The sequence below is a fragment of the Colletotrichum acutatum genome, assembly GCF_030867785.1.
Source record: "Colletotrichum acutatum strain CBS 112980 chromosome Unknown BDZ83scaffold_1, whole genome shotgun sequence".
In the NCBI taxonomy this organism is placed as follows: Eukaryota; Fungi; Ascomycota; class Sordariomycetes; order Glomerellales; family Glomerellaceae; genus Colletotrichum; species Colletotrichum acutatum.
The window spans coordinates 214,384-233,759 of NW_026848995.1; the positions used below are offsets into that span (position 1 = coordinate 214,384).

A 19,376-nucleotide genomic window follows, 5' to 3' on the forward strand; every position below is an offset into this window, starting at 1 on the left:
GGAGACTATGTTAATGGGGGGAAAAGATGGAAGGGGAAAAAATAGGTTGAGACGTGAAAGTGCGAGCGAGGCACACGAAAGTGCAGTGCAGGAAAGGAGAGAGAAAATAAGGTCAAGTCGTCACCATCCAAAATTTTGGCAGGGACAGAATGGCTACCTTAAACTGGGATGCGGAAGGTGCAGAGCTGCGAGCCTGCACGTAAGGTACTGAGCTCCGTAATGTAATGTAAGGTAAGGTAAGGTAAGGTACGGATACGGATGGAAGGAAAGAAAAAAAGGGCAGCGGTAGCGGTAGGTGAGGTCAGGTAGCGGAAGCAGCAGGAGCAAGAAACAATGGAAGAAGCAGGGACCTGAGATGAGGTGGGAAAAAAGGATGGGAAACTGCAAAATGGAAACGGAGCACATGGCAATTCTGGCTATGGACTTTTTCCCACCTCAAGCAAACCGTCGCTCACTGCACCGCTGGTCCGCTGCACCCCTCCACCGTCGCAGGCGCAGGCAAGTACGAAGTACTCCGTACCTATCTCAAGGAAGGCAGGTACTTCATCATCGCACCCGACCCTGCCTTCCTTGCATTGGGTTGGGTCACTTGGCCATTCACATTGGGCGCCGGGCCTGTGTTTACTGAGACTGAGGCACTTCGTAGTTCCTCTCCACCCAATGAGTTCCCTCCAACTTCCCCCTCTTCCCCCTACCCCCCATCTGGCACATAACCTCACTCACTCCAAAGCCGTACGGAGGAGTCAGGACACTAGGTACGGATGCCTTACCATAGGTAAATTCCCCCTCCCAATTCCAGACCTCCATCCTTTGAACCCCGCCGAAAACTCTCCATGTCCCATCCGACACCTCTGCTTTAAGTATCTTTTGTACAGCGTATCTCATGGGAAACCGCACCTCACCTTGGCTGACCTTACTTGCTAGCAGACCTTACCTTAAGGTAGTGTGAAGCAGCCCATGGCAGGCATGAATAGACATGGCATCATCTACCTTACCTTGGCTCACCTTGGACACCATTCCTACCTGACCTTCTCTCACCTTACCTTACTGTATGCCTTGGGCGCCGCAGGTCATGCGTCCGGCATGCACGGCCCATGCCCAGCAGCCAGCTCCATCAAAAGTAGTTCCAAGGCTGATGCCCTGAGAACTCAGCACAACGATAATCCCCTCACAGCTCCTAGGCCATCCCGACGGGTCGACCAACGGATCAACTGGGATAGCGCTGCCCGGAGCAAATGCCCCGACCTAGAGCCATTTGTGACCCCGTCTTGCACTGCAATTTGAGCGGTCAAAGGCTTGCTCCGACCCAGTGGGGCTGACTTGGAGTTGGACAGTATTGTGTATGTACCTAACTAGGTAGACCTGGATGTCGTGGGCTCGTGGCTTATTTGGTACGAACCGTATCGAACCATGTATCCGCTATCTGTCTCACGCCTCACGCCTCACGTCTTGCGCCTCACACTCGCGAGCGAACCGTGGCTGGCACTTGGCAGTTGTCTTTTGAGCAAAGCATCGGCTCAAGCCAAGTGGCCCCAGATACACTATCTGTAGAGAAACTGCAGCATGTCAGTAGTCTTCATTCACCCTCCGTCCCGTTAACCAGACGAAAGTCAGGTTTGCTGAGGATCAAAGTCAGAGCGTCACGTCCGGAATGCGTGCCTAATATGCACAACCTTCTTCTGAAGACTTCTTCTGAAGACTTCTTGCTGAGCGGGCATGCTGCGCTTACTCCAACCTGCTGCTTGTTCGATCGCTCTAGGCCTTGACTCGAGTAATGTTCCCTGCAATCCACCAGAAAGGACTATGGATATGGCGTATTCGCATTGTAACATTACAAAACTCCATCTGATATTCGACGGAATCTGCTAAACCACCTTAGGACACAACCCTGCTTGATAGTACCTAACCTTTTGACGCAAGGTACCCAGTGATGTAATGAAGCAATAGCATCAATTGCGCAAATGCCTCGGAAACATGCCGTTTCACAAACAGTTGAAAGGTGAACCATTCCAGTGCGCCTACCCAATCTACCTTTCCTTATGGATAATGCGGGCATTCATGGCCAAGGTAATGAGGATATCGTCTGACAAAGGAAGAAGCCCAAGTTGTCTCAATGACGTTGTGCATGCACCGTCTCTGCCTGGTACCTAGGAGCTCTCCCAAAGTAGTCCGATCTTAATTGGCGCCCCAGCCGAGGAAGTACCTAAGGTAGCTTGAGCTGTATGAAGACTCTCAGAAACCACCCCCACTTCAGATTGCTCTGCCCATCTTATCAGGGCGCACACACACAAGAGATGGAATATTCAAAAGATGGTTTTCATCTCAACTCTTACTTTGCTGTACTTAGTGGTCCCGTGATATTCGGGGCGTTTCTAGGTATCGAAATCTCTGTATCTATATCGAACCTCGCATGTTATGGCCCGTAGGGTATCTGAGGAGAGCGATGGTGCGGAGGATCAGTCATCAGCGAGACTCGGATAGAGCTTCTGTATCCGTAGCGTTTGTTTCTTGCTAAGGTAGGTGCCTCGAGCCGGCAGCGGCTTACATAAGGATGTATGCGAGGTCACGCTTTTTCGCACCTCCATCAACGCGTGCCTGGCTGCCGGGAAGGCGCGTCCTCCTTGGGTGCACGTCCCTACATCCTGCATCCCACCCAAGGCACCTACCCGCCTCTGTGCCGACCTCATTGGAGCCTGGACGGCGACAACGAGCCACCTTTAGGAGCAGCCTACCCACCGAGAAGACAAAAAGGGCTGCTTTTCTTGCCAGATTCTCGTATCGGTCCTAGGTTTTAATGTCAACGTCTTCTCAAATTGCGCCTCATTGATCAGCCCAATCCTACCTCATCGCATGGCATTGGTCCCGAGTCACCATGTCTAAGATCGACAAGCTATCCATCCAGGGCATCCGCTCCTTTGGTGGTAGCAGGGAGACGATTTCATTCTACACTCCCTTGACCTTAATTGTCGGTTACAACGGCTCGGGTAAGACGACCATCATCGAGTGTCTCAAGTATGCGACCACTGGTGAGCAACCTCCGAACAGCAAAGGCGGTGCTTTCGTCCATGACCCCAAGGTTTGTACCTCATTCTTACGTCCAACTCACATAGAGAGGCTAAAATGCTCTAGCTCTGCGGAGAGAAGGAAGTCTTGGCCCAAGTCAAGCTTGCCTTCACATCGACTAGCAGCCACAAATGCGTCGCGACACGAAGCCTCCAGTTAACCGTCAAGAAAACCACTCGATCACTCAAGACCCTCGAAGGATCATTAGTTTACAACAACCATGGCGAGCGCACTGTTATTTCATCCAGGGTCGCCCAGATGGACGAGTTCATCCCAAGAGAATTGGGCGTTTCCAGAGCAATCCTCGACTACGTCATCTTCTGCCATCAGGACGAATCTCTCTGGCCCATGAGTGAGCCTTCGGCCCTAAAGAAGCAGTTTGACCAGATCTTCGAAGCGATGCGATACACCAAAGCCATTGACAACCTAAAGGTCCTCAGAAAGAAGCAAGGCGAAGAACTGGCCAAGCTCAAGATCTTTGAGGAGCAAGACCGAATCAACAAGGAAAAGGGCGACCGTGCCGAGAAGCGGTCTATGGCATTGCAGAACGATATCGAGAGCTCCAGGGATAAGTGCAATGCTCTCACGGAAGAGATGGAGGAGCTCCAGGGGCAGATCCGCGAGAAACACGAGCAGGCCAACAGTTACTTGAGCATCGTCAATGACCTCAAATTCAAGAGAGATCAGCTCAGCTACCGCGAAGGATCTATCGCGGATATCAAGATGACCCTTGAGGAGCTTTCCGAGACCGACGAGTACCTGGAGAATGCACTCGCACAGTACGAAGAGCGCATGTCTCGGTATCAAGAAGAGTCAGAACAAAACAAGGCCCAGTATTCGGAGCTGCAAAGGGACCTCACCCAATCTCGTCGAGAACATTCAGCGAAGCTCGCCGAGCAGGGAAAACACCAATCTGACAAGGACAAGTATGAACGGCAACTTCAATCCCGTATGCAATTGGTCCGAGATACAGCAGAGCTTCACGGTTTCCGCGGCTACGATGGCGATTTGAAAGACAGTCAAATCAAGGCTTTCAACGAGCGCATTCAGAAGCTACTAGCTGAGAAGAAGCGTGATCTCGATCGTCTACAAAAGGAGAACGCGCGTGAGCTAGACGAGGCGACCAAGGTTATTACTGAGCTGGAGGGCCGCAAGGCAACCACGACGCAAAACCGTGTGTTCGCCAAGCAACGAATGGGTGCCATTGAGAAGCGGACCAATGTCTTACAAATGGACATTAATCGTCTGGACATTGACGAGGGCGCCAAGGCCATTTTAGACAGCCAATTTGAGGATGTCGAGGGCAGATTGAAGAAGGCTCAGGAGTCCTTGAGCAGTGCCGACTACGATACTCAGCTCAAGTCGGAAAACGAGAAGCTGTGGCAACTCGAGAGCGAGACGGAAAAACTTGGACGCGAATTAATTGAGTGCACAAGACTTGCCTCGGAGCGGGCACAGCTGGACTTGAGAAAGAAAGAGCTGGCAGATCGCAAGCGAAAATTGGAGACTTTAGCCACCACATGGAAGCCTAAGCTAGACACGCATATCGGCACTACCTGGCAGACCGACACTCTCGAGGCCCAGTTCCACGATGCTCTGAAGCGCCAGAACAAGGTTGTTTCTGAAGCTCGCCAAAAACGGGATACTGCGCGGGACAAGCAACAGAAGGTCGACTTTAGACTCAAGAGCGCCAAAGACATTGGTTCCAGAAAGACCGATGAGGCGCAACGCTGTCGGACTGCGGTCGTTGGCGCTTTGCAGACGGTCCGAGACGGTGCAACAATCGAGGATTACGAAGAAGAGGTCAAGATGCATGAGGAAGACGTGGAAACATACACCACTGATATCAGCCTCCTTGACGCTTTGGCGGATTACTACCGCGGTTGCCAAAAGACCCTGCAAGACAAGAACAAATGCCGGCTGTGCGACCGTAACTTTGATGACAAGTCCAATGTCTCCAAGTCTCGCTTCTCAGACAAGTTGATCAAATTTCTCGATCCCAACAAGAAGGAGAAGGCAGAGGAAGATCTTGCCAACTCTAACGCCCTCCTTGGCTCGCTGCGAAAGGTGAAGACGCAGTACGAAACATACCAGAGATTGATGTCGGAGCTGCCTCCTTTGAAGGAAGAGGTTGCCTCTTTCGAAGCCGAGTGTGAAACTCTGGGCCGGCAGCTCGAGGAGCATGACGCCGCTGTCAGCACCGAAGAAGGCAAATTGAACGACATAGAGTCTCTCAACAAGACTGTCATCAACATCACACAAGTTCTGAAGGACATCAAGGACTCTGAAGCGCAGGTTGACAGAATCATGTCGCAGCAATCATCTGGCAACGTCAGTAGGAGCGCTGATGAAATTCACGAGCTCCAGGCTTCATGTAACGAACAGATTCGAACGATAAAGGGCAAGATTTCAAAGACAACGACGGATTGGCAGCGGATGAGGGACCAGGTGAACTCTCTCGAATTGGAGAAGAGCGAGCTCCGGAACAAGTTGAGCAAGGCCTTGAACCAGCTTGAGCGCAAAAAGGACTTCCTGAACCAGATTCAGACTCTGAAGGAAGATCAGGCCCACCAACGAGAGTTGATCAACACCGCCGACCGGGAACTGGAATCGATCGAGCCGGAGATCGCCGAGGCCAGATCAGTCCGGGACGAAACCTTGCAACGCGGCCGTGGCAAGGAACAGGCTGTTGCCGAGGAGCGCGATAAGGTTGCCGACTCCGTCACTGAGTTCAAGATGGTTGAGAGTGATATTCAGGAGTACATTGACCGGGGCGGCCCTTCCAACCTGGCAGCAAACCAGCGTGCTATCGCTAGTCTCGAGAAGTCGATTGCTGGCCTGGAGAAGGAGATTTCAGACTTGACCGTGCGGACGAATAAGTTGAAGCAGGACATTGATAACGGCGATCGCAAGAAGCAAAATATCAGCAATAACCTGAAGTACCGCCAGAACCTGCAGCAGCTCGACATCCTCCGCCGAGACATTGCAGAGCTGGAGTCTCGTGACGCTGACGAGGATTACAAGTCGCTGATTTCCGAAGCAAAGCACTTGGAGAACCGCCACAACCGGCTTGTCGCCGATCGCGGCTCTATTATGGGACAGATGAAGACAAAGGACGAGGAACTCGAGCGACTCCTGGAAGAGTGGCAACAGGAGTACAAGAACTCTTCCAGAAAGTATCGTGAGTCGCACATCAAGGTTGAGACAACCAAAGCTGCCATTGAGGACTTGGGCAGGTACATTTCGGCGCTGGACACGGCTATCATGCGGTACCACAGCCTCAAGATGGAGGAGATCAACCGCATCGCCGGCGAGTTGTGGCAGAGCACGTACCAAGGTACGGACATTGACACCATCCTCATTCGTTCCGACAATGAGAACGCCACGACGGGCCGCCGCTCGTACAACTATCGCGTCTGCATGGTTAAGCAGGACACCGAGATGGACATGCGCGGCCGCTGCTCAGCAGGTCAAAAGGTCCTCGCCAGCATCATCATCCGCCTCGCGCTGGCCGAGAGCTTCGGCGTCAACTGCGGCCTCATCGCCCTCGACGAGCCGACGACCAATCTCGACAAGGACAACATCAAGAGCCTTGCTGAAAGTCTGCACGCCATCATCAAGGCGCGTCAGGCGCAGAGCAATTTCCAACTCATCGTCATCACGCACGACGAGGAGTTCTTGCGACACATGCGCTGCAGCGACTTCTGTGACAGCTTCTTCCGGGTCCGGCGGGACGACAAGCAGAACAGTGTCATTACAAAGGAGAGTATTACCAGAGTCTTGTAATGAGATCCATCTGTTCATAAGGCGTTTATATGGGAAAGGTATGGGAATCCAGGGCTGCTGCGTAGTGGACCATGGAATAGCGCATGGCGTTTGGGGAGGTTTGTGTTTGTCTACTACTTTGTTTTCTTTCGCCCATGTAGTCAGAGAGCTACACGAACACTACCTTGCCACTAGAGTTGGCAACGATATCGCTGAGAATTCTTTTCCCACCCACTCATGCTTTTCGTGATGTTACCTCTCTTATCTCTCTCGTCAACATATCATGTCTTAATTTGATTCCATCACATGTCGATACTTAGCGCCAGTTCGACCGAAACTCACGACGATGCTTCAAATCTCAAATTCACAAGAACGACAAACATCAAGGTTTGGTGAAGACGGTTTCTTGGTATCATGTAATCATCCGCAACACTACTCACTCATTGAGCGAAAGATCCTTTCCGTTCCTTCCTAAGCGCCCCCTGCTTTGGCGGCCATCTCGGCGTCTTTCGCTTTCGCTGCCGCTGCCGCTGCTACCGCCGCAGCCTCATCCGTCGCATCATCCTTCTTGGTCTCCGTCTCCTCATCTTTGCCTTCCTCAGTCTTGGCCACATCAGGCTCGTCCTTCTTCGCATCATCCTCCTTGGTGTCGTCTACCTTTGGCGAAGTAGGGACCGTAGCATCCGTTGCTTCGCCCGCAACGTCACCCTCGTGCTCCTTGACCTTCTTGCTCGCCAGACCATCGAGCTCCTCGTCAGCATCACGCTTAGGATGCGACGTGACGCTCGTATCGGATGCCGCGTCGTCGACAACCGCGTCCGCCGTCGTCCCATCTTCCGTCGCGGCATCACCCTCCTTGACATCCTCGGGAGGAGGCGTGGCGGCTTTTCTGCCCACCGCAGCCTCAACATCAATGCCCTGCATGTCAAGACCGGGCCCACCGCCCACAAAGCTCGTCGTCTCGCTTTGGGGACCGAGGTCGCCAACACCAATCTCCTCGGGACCGCGAGCGTGCGGCGCCTCGTTCTCGTCTTCAGCAGCGGCAGCAGCACCGGCAGCGTCCTGCTGCTCATCATCCTGCTGCTGCTTCTCGGGGCTACTGGCTCTGCCGCCGTCCCCGCTTCGCAGGGCGGCGGCGTGTTGTGCTTCTTCTGCTTGTCGCACGAGTTGGTTGACTGGAACGACGCCCTGCTCCTGCTCTTGTCGCAGTAACTCACCTTGTGTTATCGCGCGGCTGCTGCTGGCGCCCATAGACGGTATGCCGTTGACACTAACGCTGACGGTCTCGATACTTCCGACTCCATTAGGGCCATCAATGGTCTCCGTTGACTCGGTACGAATCTCGGCCGGTCCACCGCCATTTGAGGAGGCTGGCGAGGATGAGCCGGGGCTCGGTCGGCGTGTGAGCCACGGGATCGGGGTTAGTAGGGCGCCGCCGAGGGCTTCGTCTGTGCCGACGGTCGAGGCGACCGAATTTGTCGAGTTGCTCCAGGCCACCGAGGCCGCTGGGTTGTTAACCTCCTGGCCGTTTGCGCTGCCATTGGAGAGCAGTGTCATGGTGGACATGTCGGGAATGGCTGGCGGAAGAGGGTAGGTGTTTGCGCCGCTGGTGACATGAACGACGCGGTCGACGGCATGGAGGTACGATGCCAGGTGACGGTAATGGCGGCGCGGCTCGAGGACCAGCTCGGCAAGGCGCTGGATCGTGTGCGGCGGGTATTTCGGGAAGCTGGCCAAGACAGTGTTGATCTCGTTCAACATGGCTTCAATCTGTGCGGGGAGCGATCCCGAGGTGGTGGCGGGGGTTGCGTCGGCATCAGTAGCGCTTTCGACCGTGGCCTTGGATGGCGATGCATCTTTAGGCTGGCTGTTCTCCTTGTCGGCATCCTGTGATGACGGCTGGCTACTGGCGGGATCGATGGATGATGATGGGAGCGGCGAGAGGAGTCGTGGTTGTTGGCCTGGCGCGTTAATGGGTTGAGGAGGGGTGGGTAGGTTCGGAATAGGGAATTCATTGTGGGCGATCTAGACATTCGCGATGCGAACTGGTGAGCGCGCCCTACCGAGGAGATTTCGTCTTTCATAGATGTATGATGGTGGGATTTCCCGGTCGAAGCCAGACCTGGGGGCGGACGTACCTTATCTAGCCTCGAGATGATTCCTTGCGACAGAGCGGGCCATAGACCGCTGATGCGCCATGCAATTAGCAGCTGAACAGGGAATGGATAGAGAAGACAACAAGTTCACGTACTAGTCCATTTCGCCACCTGTCGCGACCGTCCGCAAGAGATCTTCGTCGACCTCGATCTCCATTCTGGCGGGTATGGGGTGTTGGGCGAAGTGAGTGGTGGTTGAAAGGTTGAGCCTCCCACTGACGTCGCGTGCTTGTGAAAAAGCGCGACTCTAGCTACCTACCTCAGGGAACTTGGGGGGTCTTGGGGTAGGTGTATTCGTAGGTACAATGCGTCTAAACGAGTTGGCAGCTTCCCGCTCCAAGCTCCAAAGTTACCGGCAGTACATGCAAAGTCAATGCAAATAAAGGTTGAGCTTCGAGTGCAACTCGCCGCATTCTCGACCACTCCTCTTATTATGGCCTGCAAGACAAATGTGACAACAAGCATGTCTATGCATCTTAAATTCATTCCCTACGAACCACAAAACGCAAAAATTGAAGCTAATGATCGATGCAGGGATCGAACCTGCGATCCTCTGCGTGTAAAGCAGATGCCTTAAACCGCTGGGCCAATCGACCGGATGCTTGTTGTTGCAATTTTCCGCTGGCTGTGTGCTGAAGTTCCTTGTGGAGTGGAGCCGAGTCCGCCATGCGAGCTCCGTACGTCACATCCAGCGCTTCAAAATTGCCAGAGCTTCCGACTGCCAGTCAGTAACACACACACACATCAACCCACAACGACACGATGCGAGGACTCAGAGCCCCCAATGCCCTCCTTAGAGGTGCCAATGGCATTCTGCTAGCTTCTCAAAGGTGATACGCCACGTCAGCCCAATCCAGGCGACTTCAATTGACTCGAAACAGCAGCACAATCCAGGCACCGCTCGCAGCTCGCCTGATGATATCCTCAACCCTCCGCCCGCAAAACAACACCACCACCGCCGCCGCGACGATCCGTCCCTTCTCCCACTCAACAACCCTCCAAAAGAAGAAGAAGAATGAGCCCAAATACCCAACAGCCGACTCCCCCGCCGTCGTCTCCCGCACCTCCCACACGGCAGACGAAGCCGACACAGACGACCTCCCGGGTTCCAAGCACCCGAAACCTGACCCGACAGACCCCCTCAACTTCGCCGACGTCGCCTCCCGCTTCGCCTCCCTCTCCTCCCACCATACCGAGATCCTCAAAAAGCTCCAATCCGGCGACCGCTTCTCGCCCGACGCCATCGGCGCCCTCGCCATCCAGCCCGACCGCAAAGACCCGACGACCTACCCCCTCCGCGAGCTGGCCGAGATCGTGCCCCGCCCCGGAGGGCGCACCGTCAGCCTCCTCTTGCACGACAAGGACTACGTCAAGCCCGTCATGGCCGCCGTCCAGGCCTCACCCGACTTCAACCAGCAGCCGCAGCGCGACCCGGACAACGAGCTCGAGCTCGTGCTGAAGGTCGAGGCGACCAACAAGGAGGTCGTTGTGCGGAGGGCAAAGGACGCCGCGCAGGCGTGTCGGGACAAGATGCGCGTCGCGACGGAGAAGAGGAAGAAGCTGCACGCAAAGTGGGAGAAGGAGAAGAGCATCGTGCCGGACCTCAAGAGGAGGGCGGACAAGGAGCTTCAAAAGGTGCAGGATAAGGAGATGAAGGTTGTCGATGCTGCTGAGCAGCAGGCTGTCAAGAAGTTGCAGGCCTAGGTTGCTTTCAAGTTATTGAGCTCAAAAGTCTTCGACGGGTCACATTCGAAAAGGAGATGTTTCTTAGCCCATATATAACGAGGTGGGTTGCAACCAAAAAGAGTCTCAGGAGAAAAGATTCAATCCGTAGTGTACAGTAGAGGAGGCTTTCGGATCTAGTTGTACAATATGTATTTTTTTTGGCTGTACCAAACCTCCCATGTTTATAATCCTACAATGAACCCCCGTCTGAATTTTCGTCTTCACTCTTCTTCCCGTACTTTCTACCGTCCTTGCTGATATTACAATCTCTTGGAAGACGCAAGCTGCTCTTTTAAGCCCTCGCAGCTTTGCCTCCCTTGGCGGCACCAGCAGCACCCTTCTTAGCAACAAGAGCTGCAATCTTGTCGTCAAACTTCTTCATATCCCCCGCCACATACGTCTCGTTGTGCAGATGCGACTCTTTAGCCATGTTAACCGGATCCCGGCTGCCGCCAGGCACGAACTTGGGACCAACGTGCTGGCCCTTGACGGCCCGCTCGAGGATATAGTCCCTCACGGCCTTGCTCGCGCCCTCCTCGAGCTTCACCTCCCGCACGGCGTGAACGTGGACATCGTCGTCGACGACGCCCGCAATAGCATCGGGCTTCTCCTCCGCCGCCGCTTTCTCGCCCGTCCTCTCCTCGCGCGCCTCGACAAACGCCTTCTTCTCCGCGCCGTCGGCGAAGAAGTACACGCCCCGGTCCCGCGTGTTAGCCAGCGCCTCGGCCGTGTGCCGCACGTCGCTCCACCGCTCGGGCGTGTAATCCGCCGCGCCGGCGACCTCCCGCAGCGAGCTCAACACCGTCGCCGCCTGCACGACGGGCTGCGCCGCCGACGAGAGAGGCATGGCGGGCCTGAAGCCCAGCAGGTCGCCGACGCTGAGGCTCGGGGTGTACTGCTCGGGCGCGCCGTTGCGCTTCGAAATGTACGCGCGCTCCTCGGCCGTCTCGGGCCGCCAGAACTTTTCGATTTTGCCCTTCCAGCCCTCAGGGCCCTGCCCAGTAGGCTTCGGGCGGTTCTCGCCGTCTTCTACGCCCTTGCGTCCGCCCCGGCCTCCGCCGCGACCTCCACGGCCTCCACGACCACCGCGGCCGGCTCCGCCGCGACCGGCACCACGACCCCTGAAGCCGCCGCCACCTCCGCGTCCTCTGAAACCACCACCTCCCTCGCCTCCTCCACGGCCGGCGAACCCTCCACGGCCAGCGAAATCTCCACGTCCTCCACGAGCACCGAAGCCCGCGCCAGGACCACCGCGACCACGTCCGAATCCGACAGGCGCCTTGACGAACTTGACCGCACCGCCAGATCCAGAAGGTCCATCAAGGCCACCAAGCCGAGGCCTCTCAGCAAGGCCCCTAGGCTTCTCATCGAGACCCCTGGGCTGAGAAGCACCAGCACCAGCACCAGCAGCATTATTCACAGGTCCACCACGCAGAAGCTGTCCAATCTCGCTAGCCGCGGCGCGGGAGCGCTCTCGTCCGGTCAATTGAGGCCTGTTGTAGGCTCGGGAGGAAGATTTGTCGCCATTGTCGTTTCTGTTCGAGTTTGATGAAGAAGATTCGTCCGCGGGACGCAATTGCGTCGTGGAAAAGGTTCGGATACAGGTCTTGATTGCGACCACGTCGGGTTTGAGGCGGCTTCTCGCCGATCGCAGCGCCGATTGATGCATTTTCGGGTGGAGGGGCGCGAATTGAGTCGACGGGGATTTCGCGATCAATGTCTGTCGAAAGTGGTGAGCTTCGTCCCTGGCCTTGAGGTTGATCTTGCCATGAGCTTGCTCTGGCAGAAAAATCTTCGTTACGTAAGCGTAGTAGACATGGTCCGTGTCCGGCTTAGTAGACCAAGGATCAACCACAGGCAAGTCGATGACCGTGGGTTAGTTCACAACGACTTTGAGAGACTTGCACAGTAAAACTTCACACACGCTTGGAGAATTGTTTTTTAACCATGGTAATATGGGTATCTTTGCATTACAATACTCCAAGTCAGGAATATCAGAAAATAATACGCTGAAGATATTCGTCAGTAGGATCTGTTGTCCACTTAGATTCCATATGCCCCGTGACTCGTCCTCGCATCATGTGCGTTCCCGCCTCAATACTCCAAGTCTCGTGCTTCCGAATGCCTTGTTCCTCTTAAATGCAAGTCTTATGCACACTGAAACAAACCAATACCTTCTCCCAAGTCTTTTTGGTCAGTTGCCCCTCCTTGAACGCCTCCGGCCTACTCTCTAGTACTACCACACCTCTATGGTGCGATAGCGAGTCTTGGCGGAAAAGGAGAAAAATCAAAAATCAAAAATGCAAGGACCCAATTCGAAATATGAATAAGACAGAGATCCAACTCCAGCGGCCTCTTGTCGTTGCTTTGGACAGGACCGCATGCGGTTGACAAGCTTCATGCGAACGCAGCCTCTATGGGCGTTATCCTACTCAAGCCAGGGGCGTGGCCTCAGGAGTAGGTGGTGCGTTGTACATCGTAACCAATTCCTTCACCTTGGGCAGCAAGTCTGGTATTCTGAAAGGCTTCGAAATCACGTCGTCCTGGGTCATCATGTTAGTCAAGTTCGATATGTGCAGTTTGTGGGCCCACTCACGATACCGGCGGCTTTCGCGCTTTCAATCTGCTCTGGCCGCGCGTATGCCGTGACAGCGATGATGGGTATGTGTCTAGTCAGGGTGCCTTCCCTCTCCAATTCACGGATACGCTTCGTGCACGTGATTCCGTCCATGACCGGCATCTCCAGGTCCATAAGAATGACGCTAAGATCAAAGCCCTCAGCTTCGTTGCCAGCCCAAAAACGGGACTTCTTGAGTTGTTCAACGGCCTCGCCTCCGTGATTGGCGACATGTGTAGTGTTGCCACAGCTTGTGAGTTGCTTCCGCAGAACTCTTTGATTGACAATATTGTCCTCCACAATCAAAACATCGTACAGCGGCGTCGCAGTGACCACCGGCTTCTTGATGGAAGCCCTCCTAGGTAAGGTTGTGATTGGAGGCGTCGATGGTGCGGAAGTTGGCTCGCTCTTGGTAGGTTGCGCCAAGTTGAGCGCCGAGAGAGACGGCGACTCCAAACTAGGGGATTCCGTCTTGCGACACTTGACGTAGAACGCGAAAGTGCTGCCGATTCCCTTCTCGGAAACAACACCAATCTGCCCCCCCTGTAGTTCGGCAAGCATGCGAGAGATGAAGAGACCGAGTCCTGAGCCACCATATTGCACGTGGGTACGGGGTGAGGCCTGAGAGAACCGCTGGAAGAGTAGCTTTTTCTCGTCTTCACGAAGACCAGGGCCTGTGTCTTGGACTGAGAAATGGAGGTTAATTTCCTCTCCTGTGCCCCAATCCTTCTCCTGGGTCAAAGCCCGAACGTCCTCCTTCTCTTTGCGGGTTGGGAAGAACGACACTCCTTTTTCGGTAACCTCGGTGATGTTCTTGGATGCGCTCATCTTCATGGTGATCTCGCGTTTCTCGCGACCTTGGGTGAATTTGATGGCGTTGGTCATGAGGTTGATCAGAACCTGTCTCAGCCTAGATGGGTCCAACCTGACCCAGTCGACAGCGTGAGTGTTATATGCTTTGTCTACTGAGAAATCCAGCTTGATCTCGTGTGTGTTCAATTCCGACTCAAACATCTTGATGACGTGTTTGACAATCGTGACCGGGTGCGAATCAACGGGTGTCACAAGTAGAAGTTGCGAATCAAGCTTCGAGAGGGTGAGCACGTCATCGACAATACGTTTCTGATGGCTGGCGCAGAGGTTGATGGTGCTGGCAGCTTCGGTGCAGCTTTCCAATAGGGTGTCGAGTTGTGTCGAATCCTGCGGTTGAGCGCGGTACTCTGTGATACTGTTGACAATTTCATCAGCACACTGGAGGACAGCACTCAATGGATTCCGCATTTCGTGACTCGTGATGTCGATGAAGTTTTCTTGTTGGCGTTTGAGCTCGACTGCCTCTTCTCTGCGTTGCTTCTGGAAATCTTCAGCCCATTTTTGAGGCGAAATATCGGTGATGCAACCAAAGATACTCTTCAGGTCGCCCTCTTGAGTCTGTTCTGGGAAAGCACTCATCAGGACCCAGGTATCGATGGTGTTCATTCCGTTCTGGCGGCTGCACTTGAACCTGAACTCAATGGTGATTGCTTCCTTGTCTTCAATGAGTTTTCTCCAAGCAAGTTCGACGCCCGAGCGGTCTTCGTCCCTCACACTTTGCATCCATGTGTTGACACTATCCTCTGTTCTGGGATGCCTCGAAATTTGCCACCACATGTCGTTGGCAAAGTTGATGAGACCCTTGTCATTAGCAATGAACATACCGACCGGTGCGAATTCTGCCATTCGCGAGAATTTGTATTCGCTTTCGACTGCCTCTTGTGTCCTCAAATAGAGTTCCATTTGCAATTCTTGACGATCCATGGCGGCCAAGCGAGCAGCCCTCTGTCCTCGTTTGATCTCCTCTTCGAAAAGCACAACCGATGCCATAGAAGTCGCAAGTTGTCTCGACAAGAGATGAATAAAAAGCTGATAGTCTTCGTCATAGGGTCGACGGGGATTGGTGCCCAAGACGATGAAGCCAACGACAGATTCGCCGGCTGTGGTTGGGTGGACGGGCAAGATAACGATAGTCTTACTTGGGTCACCGAAGCCTCGCCATGCCAAGCCTTCAAGCAGCTTTGTTGGCAGGTTGCCAGCTTCTGACGAGAGAATAATGGGTGCACCTTGCATCGTCATAGACTGGCGCATATAGGGAGCGAAGCCATCGTCTGATGACTTGAGGTCGAGCTGGGAAAGCCCAGCTGGGTGTCCCTCTGGGACGCCCAAGCTGCCTTCGAGGTGTAATAATGGTGGGTGTGCTATGCTTCCAGAGTGCATAGAAGATACTTCACTCTCGCTATTGTCGTCCTTCACGGAGTAGATGAGAGCAAAAGGTACGTCCAAGTCGTTGAACTCCAATCCTTCTTTCACCCGCGGCCAGAAGCTCCTGACGTCCTTAGCAGCTGCTGTCTTCTCGCCTACCTCTCGTAAAGTCAACATCCGGCGTTCGTTGACCTTGCGGCGGGTGTTTTCAAAAGCCGGATTATAGAGTCCAACCACCTGACCATCGGAGCCCAGTAATGGGATGATTGACCATGAAAAGAACGTCTCCTCGAGGAATCCGTGTCGAAGGATGAATAGCTGGTTGTCGTTCTTCATGATTGACTGTCCATTTGACCAAGCGTTGTTGAATAGAGGTTCGATATCCGACCAGATCTCTTTCCACGCGTCCTGATACCGCATGCCCATGAGTTGAGGATGCTTTTGTCCGGCAAGCTCAATGTAGGCCTCGTTGTAGATGGCAACATTGTCCCGTCCCCAGTACATGGCCGCAGGGTGGGGACTACCCATAACCATGTTGGCCATGGCCCTCAATTCCGAACTCCAGTGCTCCAACGGACCCAATGGTGTGGAGGCCCAATCAGTGTTGCGACAGAATAGGATGTGTTCACTCAAATCCGGGGTCGTTTGAATGCGGGTCCAGTCGAATGATGGCCTCATCATCGCTGCTTGAAAGACCTGTTGGGTAAACTCATCGGTGTGGTACTTCTCACCACTGTCTATCATCACACAATCGTCAACGACAATTGGTGTGTCATTTATCTCATGCGGCTCCCCTTCCATATCACCAAAGTAATCGGGTTCGTCATCCATGGGTACAATTGATGGCTGATTTGGTGTCGGGCCTCTACTCCGCTGTTCCAGCACCGCTGATTCATCGGCCAACGGAACCGGGGAGTCTGCTGGTGCTGATACGGCGCTAGCGTTGCCGCTCACGAAGCGAAATCGTTTGCGCAAGGTCGAGCATGTCCATGTGATGCCGCCATAGCTGTGAGAAGGGAGGCAAACGTCAAGGGATTTATGATTAAAGACAAAGCTCGTGGCCCACGTTTTGAAGTGGATATAGTCGGGGTTCTTGATGACATCGTCACCCTCCACAGAAAGTAATTCCAAGACACCCACGGAAGCCCTGAGCGCCGCATTGGCGTATAACAAATGCAGTCCCGATTTTTGCGCGTTGACAGGATTCGCGAGGTCGATGATGAAAGTTGGACGCTCATCCTGTTCCAAAAGTTCAATCACACCGACTCCTCTCAAGATTTGCAGCCCTTGAGGAAGATGCTGGCTATTGGGGCTCTTTGAAGAGGTGAGGGTGGCGTCTGCAGAAGATAGACTACTGCTCCCTGGCGTGCTCCCAGATCTAGCTGATGTTGGTGCATGAACTGTTCCGCGGGGTAGGCGAACAGTGTGAACGCGGTCTTGGTCCTCCCTCAGACGAGCTAACAGGACGGCAGCAGCGTCCGAGGGAGGGAGAGCAGCTGGTTGAGGCGGCATCTGTCGTTTGTTGTTTGAGGAAAAGAACAGAGGGGAGACTACCCCTTGGTTGTGCCTAGCCAGAATGACCGACGCAGTTGGTTGTTTTGGCAGCTTAATGTGCCCCGGTGGCCCCAATCGAGTTCGCGCCTTCTTCAGAGGTGACGGGTTCGGTCGTTCGTGTGCGTTTTCGTCGTCGGATAGGCGCTTCCCGTTTGACGTTGAAGGTCTCGACAGATGGGTAGATTCTGTAAACGACCTGATAGTCGGAGAAGTCGGGTCCGACCTGGGGGTCAGGAGCGTCTTAGACGCAGCGTCGAATGAGGAATCGCAGGTAGTGTCGCTATACGTCAAACCATACCGACTAATGTCGGGAGTTGTCCATGACCCTCTGGGGCTCAATGTCGTCGAGGTTGGCGAGGCGAGATGGTAACGTGGGTTACTTGACTGTGGCTGTGAACCCGATCGCTTGTGGTTGACGTTCGTGGTGGAAAAAGAAGTAGAAGCCTCGGGTATCGCGGCGGCGTTAGTGGCTACGGCAGCGAACGGGTCCGCCGTCGTCGGTCTGGTCGTCGTCGTCCTCGTCGTCGGGTTCGTTGCCGTGGTCGTGGGTGTGGTGATGTTTCCGGGGGCGTGGTAGGGTCGGTGTGTCGAGGGCAACGGGGGAGCGAGGAGTCGTATGGTGGATTGGGGGAAGCGATCGTCGCCCTGCGGCATGAATGCGCGGGGGGAGGGAGTGAAGATGAGGTGCGGCCGAGAGAGTCGGTCCGTTCTAGAAATTTTCGTCTCGGGCCTCCTTCTCTATGGTTGTCTTCCCCTGCCGAAACTAAATTGATTCCTTTTTAGCGACGGCGGAGACGGGAGTGAAGCAAGTGCAGAAGTAGAGGCGCACAGCAAGCACAGACACAGTGGACGATGACACGGGGGGAAGCGGGAGCAGCAGTTTGCAGGCCACGAGTGAGCGAGCGCAAGCCCAGGTGCCGCGGGAAGGGAAAGGCTTAGGCGGGCAACGCTACCTTAGTCAGGTAAGGTAGGTATCCGTAGGTAGGTGAAATTCGGGTATTCCCACTTCAGAGGAGAGAGGGAGGGGAGCAGTGAGCTAGCGGTAAGGAAAATAGAAGAAGAAGAAAACACCGACAGGGAGATGCCAGACCAGACGGGCGCTGTGTGCTTTGCTAGCTGAGCTTGCAACCGGGGTACAGGTGGGAGACGAGCGAGGCGGGATTGGGGATCGAGACAGAGCGAGGGTTTGACGGGCCCGGGCCATAAACAGGAAGGGGGAAGGCCTGCAGCAAAAAGAGTCTGGAAGGGACGGACGCCTGGGTTGGGATTTGGGGAAGGGGAATGACTGGGAACATGCGGGCTTGATCGGGGCGCGCCTGAACAGGGTAGGCAAGGTGGGTTCGAGTAAGGTGGGATTGAGTCTTGAGCCTTGAGGTGCAAGTACGACGGATACAGCCAGCGACTGGGGTGATGGGTGATGGGGATTTTGGGGGTTGGAGACGAAGGTTCCATAGGGACTGTACGGAGTCCTGTCGACTGGATACCTACCTTAGGCAAGGTTGGTTCGGTGCAGTCGGTGCAAGATGAAAGCAAAGTAGGCGGATGGCAGCAGGGCTGTACGAAGAAAGGGGACAATAATGGCTTGTTGGACTTGGAAGGCGACAGTGGGACTGCCACTATCGCAGCCACAGAGACGAGACGGCCGGAATAGTAGCCCAAAAGTTGTGGGATGGTCAACCGGAAAATACTCCGAAGGCGTGTCATCGTCAATCTAGGTCTGGCAGTCCGAACTTTGGGAGGGTGCCACCACTACGGCAGCCGCCGTTGAGTGTCATAAGGCATGAGGGACGGCAGAAGCAAACGATCAAGTGCCGTGACTAGAAGGGAGTAGAAGGAAAGAGATGAATTACCAGGATGAGGATGAATGCGATCCAGGGTGTACCTGTAATCTACACCACACACGAGGTGCGGTGTATGAGATTGATGATGGCACGGGCGAATGTGATGGTTCTGAAGCTACTGGACCTTAAGCGCAGCGGAGGGGAACTGGTGCTGCTGTGAGGCGTAGCTGCGAAAGTGCCTTCAAACGTGCTTCGTGCCGTTCTGGTCAGGTTGCGGTAAGCCGCAAGACGAGAAAGCAAGGTCAAGGCCCGTAGAGGTCGGAGCGGTAAAGGAAGGCAGGTGGCCCGTCGAGGACGATTTGAGGTGTGAGTGAGGCGTAAGGCGAGCGAGCGGCTGACGATGCGATGGCTCTGTGATGTGCTCTGGTGGTCTGGTCTGGTGGTTTGCTGCTAGGTACTGACTGGACAGCTCTGCGA

The 19,376-nt window shown here is 54.5% G+C and overlaps 7 protein-coding genes and 1 non-coding gene across 8 annotated transcripts; 3 read left to right on the forward strand and 5 right to left on the reverse strand.

Moving 5' to 3' along the window:
- The first annotated feature begins 395 nt into the window (after positions 1-395).
- On the forward strand, positions 396-653 carry BDZ83DRAFT_596336 (uncharacterized protein). Its single transcript, XM_060506856.1, has one exon. The coding sequence runs from the start codon at positions 404-406 to the stop codon at positions 626-628; it is 225 nt and encodes a 74-aa protein (XP_060371768.1). The 5' UTR covers positions 396-403; the 3' UTR covers positions 629-653.
- A 1,929-nt stretch (positions 654-2,582) lies between these two features.
- BDZ83DRAFT_686960 (AAA domain-containing protein) lies at positions 2,583-7,061 on the forward strand. The gene is made up of 2 exons (XM_060511274.1): positions 2,583-3,076; positions 3,130-7,061. Exons 1-2 carry the CDS (start codon positions 2,873-2,875, stop codon positions 6,847-6,849), a joined length of 3,924 nt encoding a protein of 1,307 aa, XP_060371769.1. The 5' UTR covers positions 2,583-2,872; the 3' UTR covers positions 6,850-7,061.
- Positions 7,062-7,299: 238 nt separating this feature from the next.
- Positions 7,300-9,141, reverse strand: BDZ83DRAFT_746141 (uncharacterized protein; the record flags this gene model as incomplete). Its single annotated transcript, XM_060513214.1, has 3 exons — positions 7,300-8,853; positions 8,967-9,015; positions 9,080-9,141. The coding sequence occupies 3 exons, from the start codon at positions 9,139-9,141 to the stop codon at positions 7,300-7,302; spliced, it is 1,665 nt and encodes a 554-aa protein (XP_060371770.1).
- Positions 9,142-9,506: 365 nt separating this feature from the next.
- Positions 9,507-9,580, reverse strand: BDZ83DRAFT_t6. The gene has a single exon. It is a non-coding gene; the product is annotated as a tRNA-Val (tRNA).
- A 319-nt stretch (positions 9,581-9,899) lies between these two features.
- Positions 9,900-10,688, forward strand: BDZ83DRAFT_645703 (ribosomal recycling factor; the record flags this gene model as incomplete). Its single annotated transcript, XM_060509873.1, has 1 exon — positions 9,900-10,688. The coding sequence occupies one exon, from the start codon at positions 9,900-9,902 to the stop codon at positions 10,686-10,688; it is 789 nt and encodes a 262-aa protein (XP_060371771.1).
- A 157-nt stretch (positions 10,689-10,845) lies between these two features.
- BDZ83DRAFT_1880 (uncharacterized protein) lies at positions 10,846-12,620 on the reverse strand. Its single transcript, XM_060501571.1, has one exon. The coding sequence runs from the start codon at positions 12,376-12,378 to the stop codon at positions 11,002-11,004; it is 1,377 nt and encodes a 458-aa protein (XP_060371772.1). The 5' UTR covers positions 12,379-12,620; the 3' UTR covers positions 10,846-11,001.
- A 521-nt stretch (positions 12,621-13,141) lies between these two features.
- BDZ83DRAFT_746144 (hsp90-like protein) lies at positions 13,142-17,772 on the reverse strand (the record flags this gene model as incomplete). The annotated part of the gene is made up of 2 exons (XM_060513215.1): positions 13,142-13,252; positions 13,306-17,772. 2 exons carry the CDS (start codon positions 17,770-17,772, stop codon positions 13,142-13,144), a joined length of 4,578 nt encoding a protein of 1,525 aa, XP_060371773.1.
- Positions 17,773-17,922: 150 nt separating this feature from the next.
- BDZ83DRAFT_1883 (uncharacterized protein) lies at positions 17,923-19,099 on the reverse strand. Its single transcript, XM_060501572.1, has one exon. It carries the CDS (start codon positions 18,820-18,822, stop codon positions 18,073-18,075), a length of 750 nt encoding a protein of 249 aa, XP_060371774.1. The 5' UTR covers positions 18,823-19,099; the 3' UTR covers positions 17,923-18,072.
- Between the last annotated feature and the right edge of the window lie 277 nt (positions 19,100-19,376).